This window comes from Erpetoichthys calabaricus, chromosome 2 (assembly GCF_900747795.2).
Source record: "Erpetoichthys calabaricus chromosome 2, fErpCal1.3, whole genome shotgun sequence".
NCBI classification, from domain to species: Eukaryota; Metazoa; Chordata; class Cladistia; order Polypteriformes; family Polypteridae; genus Erpetoichthys; species Erpetoichthys calabaricus.
The window spans coordinates 217,442,928-217,455,602 of record NC_041395.2 but is presented as its reverse complement, the minus strand read 5'-3'; the positions used below and the strand labels follow the sequence as shown (position 1 = coordinate 217,455,602).

Sequence of the window (12,675 nt, the reverse complement as noted above, 5' to 3'; positions counted from 1 at the left end):
TAAAATAATAACAATAAAATAAAAAAGCTGCCGAAAGCAACACATGGGTTGCAAGGAACAGCTAGCTATATGACTAGTATGAATATTACACCTTGTAAGAATGATGCTATATAGTACCTGTCCCGAAACATATTGGACACGGGAGGCATGTGTAAAAACAAACAAGCTTTTATTTTTCTTCAGCTGGAGGGCACGTCTTCCCCATAATCCCTCCAGCCACAACACAGTCCCAAGCACAAATAAACACAAAGCACTCTCTCTTCTCTTCCACCACCACTCCTCCTCAGCAAGCTTCGTCCTCCTCCTCCCAACTCTGGCCCCTGAGTGGTGGTTGCTGGCCCCCTTTTATCAGGCACCCGGAAGTACTCCAGGTGGTTGATTACGGGCATTCGGCTGCACTTCCGGGTAAGGCAAAATCAGTGCCCAAAAGGGGCCAGCCGCTCCTGTTGCAGCACCCCCTGGCGGCGCCAGCGGAACCCCACAAAACCGCACAGAATTCCAACCCCCATGAAGTCCTGGGGGAGTCTGAGGCACCACTGCAACCCAGGGATGCTGCCATTTAGCATCCAGGGGGAGATACTGGGCTTCCCACCCTTGTCCCCCTGGCAGATGTGGTGAAGGGGCGTCCCAGCCAGGCATAGATCCCGGCCATCTGTCACAACATATACAAGATACCCCCTGTACTCATACACTCCCTATGGGACTAGCGAACAACACCACATCTCCATTTCAACAACACATCAATACACACAGTCTCAACACAAACAAAACAAGGCAAGACTCACTTAGCTGCAGACCTCTCTGGTTCTGTCGCACTCACAACCCATTATTAAACAAATTAAACTACACACAATAACAGGAATTAAAGAGTGTCACGCATGTGTGAGAGCTGAAGTTGAAAAACAACGAGATAAACACCAATTTAAAATTAAAAGCAATTTCTTTAATATTTATTCTTGGTGAGTTAGAGAGACTGTGAGACTGCCAAACCCCCAGCTCAGCCAACTGATTTAAGTTCGGGTAGACTGGCCTAAAAGAAAACTGTTCTCCCTTTTATCACCTAGCTTGTTCATTAGCCAAAGAGAGAACAGAAAAATACATAACAGTTCATTTTGAGGTCATACATAGTTTAGGGTTACATCTTAATTTATGACATATAGGAGTATAGAAAAACAAAGCAGTACCAGGCACTTACATTTTCTAAAGAATGTGTCCTTCTCAGTATACACACACAAACCCATTTTAAGCAGTTTTCTTAAAGTTCATTGCATTAGTTATAAAGAGATTACATTATTATAACTTTAATATCTTCATTAGATTATATTTGTTTGATTAGATTAATAATCCATCCATCCATCCATTTTCCAACCCGCTGAATCCGAACACAGGGTCACGGGGAGCCAATCCCAGCCAACACAGGGCACAAGGCAGGAAACAATCCTGGGCAGGGTGCCAACCCACCGCAGGACAAACACAAACACACCCACACACCAAGCACACACTAGGGCCAATTTAGAATTGCCAATCCACCTAACCTGCATGTCTTTGGACTGTGGGAGGAAACCGGAGCGCCCGGAGGAAACCCATGCAGACACGGGGAGAACATGCAAACTCCACGCAGGGAGGACCCGGGAATCGAACCCAGGTCCCCAGATCTCCCAACTGCGAGGCAGCAGCGCTACCCACTGCGCCACCGTGCTGCCAGATTAATAATCCTTATTTATTAATTCATAAATGACATTTTTGTCTTATATTTTTAGAAATAAAAATCATATAGCTCTCTGCAGCATGATTAATACAAAATACAGTCATTGGTATTTTGTGAGATAAAATACTTATAATCATCTGCGGTGGGCTGGCGCCCTGCCTGGGGTCTGCTTCCTGCCTTGCGTCCTTTGTTGGCTAGTATTGGCTCCAGCAGACCCCCGCAACCCTGCAGTTAGGATATAGCAGGTTGGATAATGGATGGATAGATAGGATACTTATAATTATTACAGTTAATAATGTTTTTTCTGCTTTCTCACATGCATGTCTGAGGTTCACCTTCTGGGCTCACCGGAGGTAAGCACTACCACTCTGGGACACAAGGTGGCGCCATCACAGACAATATCATCTCCATTTTCTCCCACAGCATTAAAAAGGTAGAGTGGTAGCTTTGTGGCTAAGGATCTGTGCTGTATCTGGAAGGCTGTCATCTCAAATCAAAGGTAGAAGGAATCCTACTCAGTTGGCCCTTTGAGCACGGCACTGTACAATGATCAACCTTGCTCTCTGAAGACCCCCCGCACCCCCCCAAAAGGTCATAAGAAATGACAATTTCCCCTCAGGGATTAACAAAATAAATATATATAAAAAAAAGAACTACTCATGGAATGAAAATGACTCCACCCCTTCTGCTAAAAAGCCGAGACCCTCCTGAGATGGCTCATCTCATTCCGGACAGAGCAGACCAAAGAGCGGTGCTCCCACCCGAATACTGACGTACCTAAGAGAATGCTGAATCCTCTTGTTTACTCTTTAGTTCACACTGCTTTTTGTTTGCCTTTATTTGAAACACCATTGAGTGCCTGTTTATTTTTTGGACATTTTAAATATTAAAAAGGGCACGCCGGCTGGTGCCCCAACATTTTCACTGTGATCAGTGTGCTCCCCTCAGTTGATGACAAACATTGCATGGAACAAAAAACAAAAACTGAAAAAAATATAATTTTTCACTGAATTTGATTGAACCTGGGAGCAAAACAAATCTAAAATGTTCCAGGGTGAAATCATTATTTTAAAACATGTTAACCAGTTAATAACATTATTTTCATGAAAGTAGCTTCTGTAGCCTAAATATTTTCCCTGTAAGCTTACATATCTCTCCGGTTTTACATCACAGGACATAGCATCATCTAATGGATTTTCAAAGATTAGCAGCAAGAGAATTCATACCAAAAACTTTGTGCAATCAACAAGTCACATTGTAGGGTGGATGCACTGATAAAATATCTGACAATCATGGTGGTAATCTGCAGTGTCATATTCAGAGTTGTACAAACCGGCAATGAGCAGGCTTCCTCTTCCTGTTACTCGTTTCAGTGGTGTGTGAGCCTTTTTTTGCCTCAATATATCTTGTCACCTTTGCAGACTAATTTAAAGACAGAAGATATCCTGTTTATTCATCTAAACAAGCAAGTGATGTGTAAGCCACCACAGAAATCCACACTGATCAAACATTGTTTTTTCAGTCACAACTGTAGAAGTTAATGTATGGTTTGTTAGGCTAAAAACACACGTAATTCTGTGTTATCTTATAGCCTTTTTCGTATAATAAAGACATTTATTATTTTTTGTTTGATAGATGATGCAGTTAGCCTACGCTGTAAAACAGCAGTGATTGCTTGATATTAGGCTATTAAAACTTTGCTCATGTGATGTAACCAAGTACTGTGACACGTTTATGATGTTCTTCCTCAGTTTTATGTTTCTACTGGGATGTTAAAGTTGGAGTCGCACCAAGGCATATTTAGCAAGTTAAGATATGTAGCCAGTTACAGTTTTGCTGAAATATGTAGGCTACTTCATTCTTCTACAGCCTCTCTTTTGACATTTGCAAAGATTTATCTTTCTTCAAAGATGCAGATACATTAGCCATTTACAGTTGTGGATTTTGTTTAAGGTCTTTTGATTGTTTATTTTTATTTGTTTATATTACAACAGTGCTTTTTGTTTAAAATGTGCTTAATAAACAAATATGTTTCTGTTTTAAGGGATGTCTTTGATTTAATGGGCAGAGTGGTAGCTTTGGGATCTGCACTGGCCATCGGTAGGTTTGCCAGTTCGAATCCCATAAATGCCAGAAGTGTTACTCTACTTCACTGGGCCCCTGAGCAAGGTCCTTAACCTGCAATTGCTTTGTCCTGGGTATGATGTTAGCCTGCATCCTGCCCTGCAAGCAGGTCCTCCAATTTACAGGGAAAACATGAGGATTGGTTGCAGGATTGGCACTCCAGCCACCGTAAAAAACCTCACACTGTCCAATGTGGTGCTGAGGTGTCACCCGCTGCATTCCGGTCTCAATCCAGGTGGGTCGTTGTGCGGTGGATGTGGCAACGTGCTATCAGCACATGCTCCCAACCTCCCTTTCTCTTTGATTTAATACCATAGGTATTTCCCATAAGCAATGCAGCTTATCATCAAAATGCACAAAACGTTATTAACTGTTTGTTCATTTCAATCTAATTGGTCACCAACTAGAGAAAGTGGGGTGGAATGCTGGAGCAGGAATGTAAAAATATCATTCCTGTTCAAAACGAACCAACATGAAAATGAAATTGTTTATAATCCCTGAGCGATATGGATACAAAGTCAAAAACTAACATCAAAAGTACACTCTATTGTAACTATTTTATAAGGGTGACATAAAAATATATGCAGGAACAAACAATTACAGCTATTACTAGAAATAATCGAAACACATTCATAGGACATACACATGGACTGTACAAATATGAAACAATGTAGAAAATGGGATGCTTAGAGAAGGTGGATATAAAACCTCAACAGGATCAAGGCCATGGCAAATGGTGAACTATATAACATACCTTAGGTTCCAACAGGACAAACCTATATAACACAAACAAATTAAATATACAACTTACAACAAAATAGTATACAAAAACAATCGTTGCCATACGATAAAAGCCATCAAAACTTAGGCCATATCAATAATCATGTGTTCTTTCAGAATTTTACATTGGTCACAAACAGACCTATAACAGCTCTGAAGGAAAACACGAACACTACTCCCAAAACACAAACAACATTGCACCAAAGCAGCCATAGAATGACTCGCTCTTCCACACGAAGACAAAGGAAAGGGTCTCATAGATATAATTAATTTATACAACTCACAGATTAAAATTTAAGAAGGTTCTTCTACACTAAACAGCATACAGCAAAACTACACAAAGCAATAGTTTGTGTAAGCACAAGTTACACACCATTTAACCTACTGTATATACCACAGACAATATCACAGAGGACATAATCAGACAACTTAAACTATTACATACATATAAACCATATTAGAAGTACACTCACACCACAGTACTAGAAAATGGCACAAATAAACTATATTGTGATAGAACTATACTGACAGACAAAACTATCCACCATAACAGAGCAAACCTAACACTGGTAGAGAAACAACATGAAATTATATTACCAGTAGTACCAAAGACACACAACACACAAATAAAATGCAAAAGTGTGCAGAACTGACACAAAGAGTACACGACTTGTAGATAAAGGAACAAGGTGATCATTGCGTTCATTGTTATATCTGCCTTTGGTGTCATCTCACATGCACTACACAAAAGCCTACAGACAATACAAATAAACCAAAGCACATACATAAAACTACAGAAAGCAGTCATTTTTAAATACATGTCACATACTGAAGACATTCCTTAATATAAACACAAACATAGGTGTTAGCAATGTGCCTATCCCAGAAAATATGTTAAATAATAATAATAATAGAATATTTATGCTGTAACCCCATTATTATTGGAACTACTGTGTCTAAATAGCAGTATTTGTTTTACGTTCTGACTTCTCACATTCACCAAATCTATCCAAGAGCGAATTCTTCATTTCTCAAATCTAAACCTTCATTATTTCCAGTTTATCCTTGTACTTTATTAGTACTCATGCAAAAGGATAATTTGATTAGAAATTGTCTAGAAAGAATAGTAAACATTCTAGCATACAGCGGTAAATCTGTTTAGCAGCATGTCTGTTGACATAAGAAGGGACAATGAGCATATGTGATAAGCAGTTTGCTGGAGAATGGTTCTCTTAACTAAATTAAAGTTTTCAGACTTTATTATAACTTCAACATATTCAAAACTGTCAGAACAGATTTTTTTCAAATTATTTTTTAACATTTGCGATGTACAAAAGAATTTCAAAACTTCAACTGTCTGAAATTCCTTAATAATGCTCAGCCCACAGAGTAGGCAGCTCTTTGACTTTGAATCTTGAACTCTTTCATACTTCACAAATTCATGACTGACTTTGCTTAGTTTTTGGGTGGGATTCTTCTAGAGCACTGGTTTTCAGTCCCAGTTGGGGGTATGGGGGAGTGTGGGGAGTTTCATGTGGCAGCAGATTTTTGTTCCAACCAATTGCACAATCAGCGAGTTATCTTATCACTAACTGCTCTCATTGTTTAATTAGCTGGCCGTTATCCCTTTCCTTTTATTCCTTTTTGTTATTTTACTATTAGTTTGCCTTTTCTGTGCAGTTTTCTTCCATAACTGTATCCTAATAATGGCATTTGAAACATGAGCAGAGCAAAAATCAAATAACACAAAATGTTAAGAGGATTGACACCTGAATTTCAAAAACTGGGTTTGCCAAAAATTTATTGGAATGTACAAAGTATTCATTACGTTACATACAGATAACGTGTTTTTTTATCTCTGTTCTTAAGATTTTCAGCCTTATCATCATGATATCAGGTATTCTGGTTATTTACTCCATTATTCACCAAAGAGCACATTAGTGGTTTTGTCGCCGAAGTAGCTGCAGCCTTTCAGCATTCAGCATAATTTGCGTTGAGTGTCTTTTCTGCTCATTGCCAGTTGCCATTAGGACCACTGCTTTACAGATTCTGTTTACTCCACAGTACGTAGATCTCATCCGACTAACCAGTGACTCTGACAAACAAGGGTGCCTTGAAGTGGGCTGGTATGCCATATGATGCTGGATCCCGCCTTGCCCACATTTCTGCCAGGATCATTTTCTGTCAGCTTTCAACTAAGCGTTGGATTCAGCTCATGTATAAAACCCAAACTACAATAAGTTTATGCACTATCAAACAAGTCTTCTTTAAACTGATGTCTTTAAACTTTAGAAAATATATATGGCCAAGACCAGTACCTGAAGGTGATATACATAGGTCTCGGTACTCTCTGTTTTCAGATTGATTAATGCCATTAATGCCCCTTGAAGTTTCGAGTGGCGTTAGTGGCATCCCTAGGGTTGGGGTCACCCAATGCAGTAACCAATGCTGGATTAAGACCCCTGCAGGCCCCTGGGTGACTTGATGAACAGAGCTCCTTAACAGGGCTTGTACTGTACTTTAAACAATGCAGTTTAATTCAGCACGGTAATTCCCACTATTAGTCATCAAGTTCCCGTTGATGATTTCAGCCCACAGACACTTAATCGATTCTTCAAGTGGAAAGAGAAGTCCCCCTTGGTAATTTCAAGCCAGAGAAACTCTATCATTTTATTTAGTGGTGGAGTTGAAAAAGCCAAAGTTGTGGGATGGAGCCAAAACAACATCCAAGTCAATGAATATCCCTTGAAGTCAAGTTAAATTAATCATTAAGAAATGGAAAGAGTATGGCACAGCTGTAAATCTGATAACAGCAGGCAGTTCACAAATATTGCATGATCATGCAAGAAGACGACTAGAGAGGGACCTCACCAAGAGACCTACGAAAATCATCCAGGATTTACAAGCTAGAGTTGGTCATATTGGAGAGATTGCGCATACGACAAACTGACTGAGAGATAAAGAGAAAACCAATGTTAAAAAAATGCATGTGATGCCTCAGCTAGAGTTTCCAGAAAGCACTTGTTAGACTCTGAATTCATCTGGAAGAAGCCATAAGACAACACACCATGTTTTGGAGTAAGCTGAATACTGGACATTATCAGAAGCACACTATTCCCACCATGAAGCGTGTTGGTGGCAGCATCAAGCTGTGGGGATGCCTTTCTGCAGCAGGCCCAGAAAGACTTTTGAAGGTAGAGGCTAAAATGAATGCTGCAAAGAGGAAAACCCGATGCAGTCTGCAAGAATGTCTTAAAAATAGCACTGCTAATGTCCTGGAGTGGCTGTGAGTCAGAGTCCAGACTTCAATCCAATCGAGAATTTGTGGGTGAATTTGAAAAAAAAAAGCTATTTACTCACAATTCCCATGCAACTGGACAGAGCTTCAGCAGTTTTGCAAAGAATAACTGCAATTTCTGGATGTGCAAAGCTAATAGAGACCTGTGCAGACTGACTCAAGGACTCAAGGAGGTGCATCTACTAAATACTCACTTGAAGGGGAAGAATACTTATGTTATCAATTATTCAGTGCTTTACATTTCTAATTAATTTTGACAACTATGCAGGGATATGTTTTCACTTTGATATTAAAGAGTCTTTTCCTGTTGCTTAATTTCAAAAACGACAAGTTGAGCCCTATATCAACTGGATACTCTGACAGAGCAAGCTTATGTTAACTTTGTGGGATGCAGCGGACAACAAGTTTGGTAATAATAATAATAATAATCCTTTGCATTTATATAGCGCTTTTCTCACTACTCAAAGCGCTCAGCAATTGCAGGTTAAGGGCCTTGCTCAAGGGTCCAACAGAGCAGAGTCCCTTTTGGCATTTACGGGATTCGAACCGGCAACCTTCCGATTGCCAGTGCAGATGGTACCACTAGAACCAAACACAACACCAGTATCAATGACGAACAAAAGTATAAAATGTGGAGCTGTGCAGCATTAAACGTTTGGGTTCTACACAAAGAATACCTGAGAATAAACAGCAGGCGACTGGCTGACGTGGCTTGTAGATAAAAATGAGGTTAAGTGGTAGGTCGCTCTGCACATTTGGAGGGGTGGATTCTACTGGCCGTGTAGAAGGACAATCAGGCAGCACTTGGGTCTGTTGTTTACACTTGGTGGCTGAGTTCTCACGCTCAGGTATTTTAGACTGGTTGGTTTAGTCTCCCTTTGCTGGCTGGGAGGTCCTGTTATACTATGTAAAGAAAAGGAAGTTTAGCTCACTTTTCTCCGCTAACAAAAAGAGGAATGTAACTGGACTCCTGTGGTATATTCATTGAAAAAGAGTCTAGTGTACAGCTCTCCCTCAAGTGACCGTGGCCGGACATCTCTGCATTGCTGTTTTTCTTCATGGCTGGTAAGTTCATGGGAAACAAACTGAAGAATCACTGAATATCTATCAAAGTATCTCTCAGAACACTGCATTTTGATTTTCAAGCCTGTCGCTGTCGAAATGTAACACACGTGGAGGCTACAAACTGCAATTCTGCGTGCAAGATTTTCCCTAACAATTCATCTTGTTTGAGGAGCAGTGGCTATCAATCAAGCTTTACTTAATACTGAGTCTTTTGTAACAAATACCATATGAAAGAAAGTCACGTTATTGTGTAGATGAATCCAACAATGTAGCATGTGCCAACATAGAAGGATAAATCACTTATTGTTAATGTTGTTTGAGTAAAAGTGCACACTGCACAGAATTTGAGAGTATTAGCATTCTGAATAGGACTCAGACATGCTAGTTGCAGTCTTTGTTGAGGCTCTTTAACTGAAATTCTTTGCTTCTAACTACTCTAAATTTAAGATATGATGTGCTTTTATAACAAAAACAATCTGTTTTTCTGAATTTATACACTATCTCTTTTATGTTTATGTGAAAATTTAATGAAGCAGTATTTTAAGAGATGCACAAAGGTTCTAGTATTGCTGGATTGACTACGTATCTTTATTTTAAAGTGCTATGTGCACTAGCTGTACATAAAAACTAGCGGGTAAACCCATAATAAGGTACTAGTGCAATCAGATGAAGAAGAAATGAAATGATCCTGTTTATAAAACAACTGGTCAATTATAAACCTCTCACTCTATTTATTAGGGAAGTGAAAACATACTCTGCATACTTTACTCGGCGGTCTCACAGTAGCCATCTGATTAATCAAGACATTCATTCAGAGGCAAAAACAAAAGAAGCAGCCATTTGGGTGGATTTTCCAAGCCAAACTGAGGAAATCCCCATTGATTCTGTGATACAACAAGACACGCTGGACAATGTTAAATGGATCTTCTACAGTTTTTACCGATTGGGACAATGATCAATGACTGGAGCAGCATGAGACAGTTTGATAGACAACTTATACTGACTTGAACATGGCGATATTCACTTACTTGGCCACAGGGTTGAAACAGTGTTGTTAATTGGATCAAGATCAGGGAGTGCAAAGAACCAGCTAGCATATACAGCCTAAGGTGGGCTGCCGGACACTCAATGCTGTGTTATTAAATGAAGCAGGCAAACTGACTCCTTCAAACTACCTATATAGACAGCCATGTAATGCATTGAGCAGGTAGTCACAGAATATCAGGTGGGCTACCCAGATAGTTCAAAGTGCAGAACTGGGTAAGCAGCCAAAGAGTTCATAGAGTTCTACCAAGGAAGGGGCTCAGGCTGTCCATACATGTTGTTGAATCAAAGACCTAACAAGCTTCTAGAAGGTTACTACGAGAAACCATCAGAATGTTAACAAGGTAAGACAAAAATGGAGCATTACTAAGTGAACAGCATTGCAAAAAGTATTGTTAAATGAAAGAACTAGGCATGGAGTTTTATTGAGTAAGCTAATCAGTAAAAGAGCCAGACTTTCCACAAAGTGTTAGTGAGTGGGTGTTTCCTGACCCTATACTTGCGGACCCCTTGTGGCTACTGGTTTTTGTTCCAACCAATGTCAGAATCAGTGATTTAATTTATCTCTCCCTTTGGTCCCAAACTGTAATTAGCTTGTTGTAGTTTTATCCCTTTACTGTACATTCAGAAAAGCTCAGGAGAGTGAGGCTTACATTTTGAATAAATTTAGAAACATGTTTATGTTTCCTTAGTGTTAAATGCTAATACTCTCTTGTATCGATATCCTATTTATTTGCCATTTTCAGTTGATTTTGATCCCATAATTGTATTCTATTAGTGGAAAATGAAAATGAGTGGAGAAGCGACATTGAATAATGAAAAGACTTAACATCAAAAATTTTAAAAGTGGGTTTACTAAGTTTTTATTGGAATATAGCAAGCATATTTTGTGTGTTACATGGAGATAATTTAGGGTTTTACTGTCTTGTTTTTTAAGATTTTCACATTCATCATCTTCATTATGTTTTTAATTTGATGGACTCACTAATGCAGGGGTCCTCAATCACAGTCCTGGAGGGCCGCAGTGGCTGCAGGATTTTGTTCTAACCTGGTTGCTTAATTAGAAAGCAATTCTTGCCAATAATTTAATTTCATGGCTTGTTAGTGCTTTAGCTCTGCTATGTCAGGTCATTCTCGTATCCTAGATTTTCTGCCCCTTTCTAAGGATATCATCCAAATGATTTGAAGGCTAAAATGGATGAGTAATTCTCAGTCCTGCACTTTTTTCTCTTCACTTTCCTTCCAAGTATTTAATTAAACCCAATAGTGCCTGATAAATCCACACAGGTGTAAAGGGTAACAAGCTAAATGGTGAAATGCTGGTCTCTTTTGTCATTTGCATGTTATTGCTAATTAGGAGCAATTAAAAACCAAGAATACAGCTGTTTAAGACTAAAATAAGCAACAAGGGTTCAAATGCTTAAACAACTAAAGTGAAGCAGAAGTGTTACTTGAGCACTAAGTGTTTCTTATTAAGCAATTGGGCTGGAGCAAAAACCTGCAGCCACTGCAGCCCTCCAGGACCGTGATTGAGGACCCCTGCCCTAATAGGTATAACTTGTCTTCTTAAGGAGTCAAGGCTGGGGAGCTGTCAAAAAACAGGGCCTGTTAAAGCCCATTGAGGTATTTATCAGCTGATTTTGGGCTAAATAATAAATAAATTGTTGTTGTTTTATAACACTAAAATAGCGGCAGCTTTTCAACATTTGGTGTAATTTGCCCAGCTCTTTACTTTGTTCATTATGCCTAATGGCATTGTTAATTACCATTAGGGTACAATTAGGGGAACAAACACCACAGTAAAAGATAAATTAAATTGGAAAAAACAACAATGTTGAAAATTGGCAGCAAGTTCAACCTAATTTCTTATAAATATAAATCTGACACAATTGCCCTTTTCTAAATGCAGAATGAAAAAGGCCAGTGAAATAACCAAGATAAATTGCAAGTAAATTGGCTCACCGATTGTGGAACTGGTTGGAACAAAAATTTGTAGCCTCGGGAGTCCCTTAGGATAAGCACATTATCAGCACAATTCTTTTTAGGAAAAGAAAATACCATAAATGCAAAAGAGGCAGCCCCTTTCTCTGTTACGGCTGAACACATCTGGATGATCCATATGCTGGCGGTGGCAGAGTAAACCAGATGGAAAGAAAAGCGCTCAGTTACATAAAGCCACACTTCCTCATTTCTGAACTAAGGTAAGCGTTTAGTTAAAAGTACATTGGGCTGCAGAAACGAGAAAAATCCGGCTAGAAGATAAAATCAGAGTCAGCTGAAGTTCTCTGTCACAGCTTGCTCGTCTCAGTAAAACCTGTTTAACGATGAAGACTCGAAGCAGGCGGCTTCCCCGGCTGAATGAGTGTGTGTGTGAGAGGGGTTTAGTTAATCATGATGCAGCTGGTGTATAAAAGTAGCCCAACAACACGCTGTGTTCATAATGGTATGAGTTTTCTTCACAAGATGTACCTGGCATCTCTGGAGCTAGACTACTGAATGTAAAATCTAAAGCATATTAGTACATGTATTCACCCTGCGCAGAATGCCAAGTATGACAGGTGTACAAAAGTTTTCCGCTTGTTATGGCAGATTTTTGCTGTTCCTAGTTTAAAAAATGTTTTTGATAGTACAATATTGCTAAAAATGACTCAGGTAA

The 12,675-nt window shown here is 39.4% G+C and overlaps 2 protein-coding genes across 5 annotated transcripts in view; one reads left to right on the top strand and one right to left on the bottom strand.

The window, feature by feature from the left end:
* The window catches only part of LOC114646798 (uncharacterized), a 57,345-nt gene that overhangs the window by 44,420 nt on the left and 250 nt on the right, over nt 1-12,675 (bottom strand). Inside the window, exon 1 of one of the 3 annotated variants that reach the window (XM_051923341.1) lies at nt 12,078-12,145. The exons of the other annotated variants lie outside the window; for them this stretch is intronic. The gene's annotated coding sequence lies outside the window, so the exon portion shown is untranslated. Of the gene's footprint in view, nt 1-12,077; nt 12,146-12,675 lie in introns of those variants that run through there. 3 annotated transcript variants of the gene reach the window in all.
* Nucleotides 8,740-12,675, top strand: part of syt15 (synaptotagmin XV) — a 57,245-nt gene continuing 53,309 nt past the window's right edge. The window contains exon 1 of one of the 2 annotated variants that reach the window (XM_028795142.2): nt 8,740-8,975. In XM_028795142.2, coding sequence (XP_028650975.2) covers nt 8,969-8,975 — 7 coding nt within the window. In that variant the 5' untranslated portion in view covers nt 8,740-8,968. Of the gene's footprint in view, nt 8,976-12,079; nt 12,221-12,675 lie in introns of those variants that run through there. The other variant, XM_028795144.2, reaches the window with a different exon arrangement.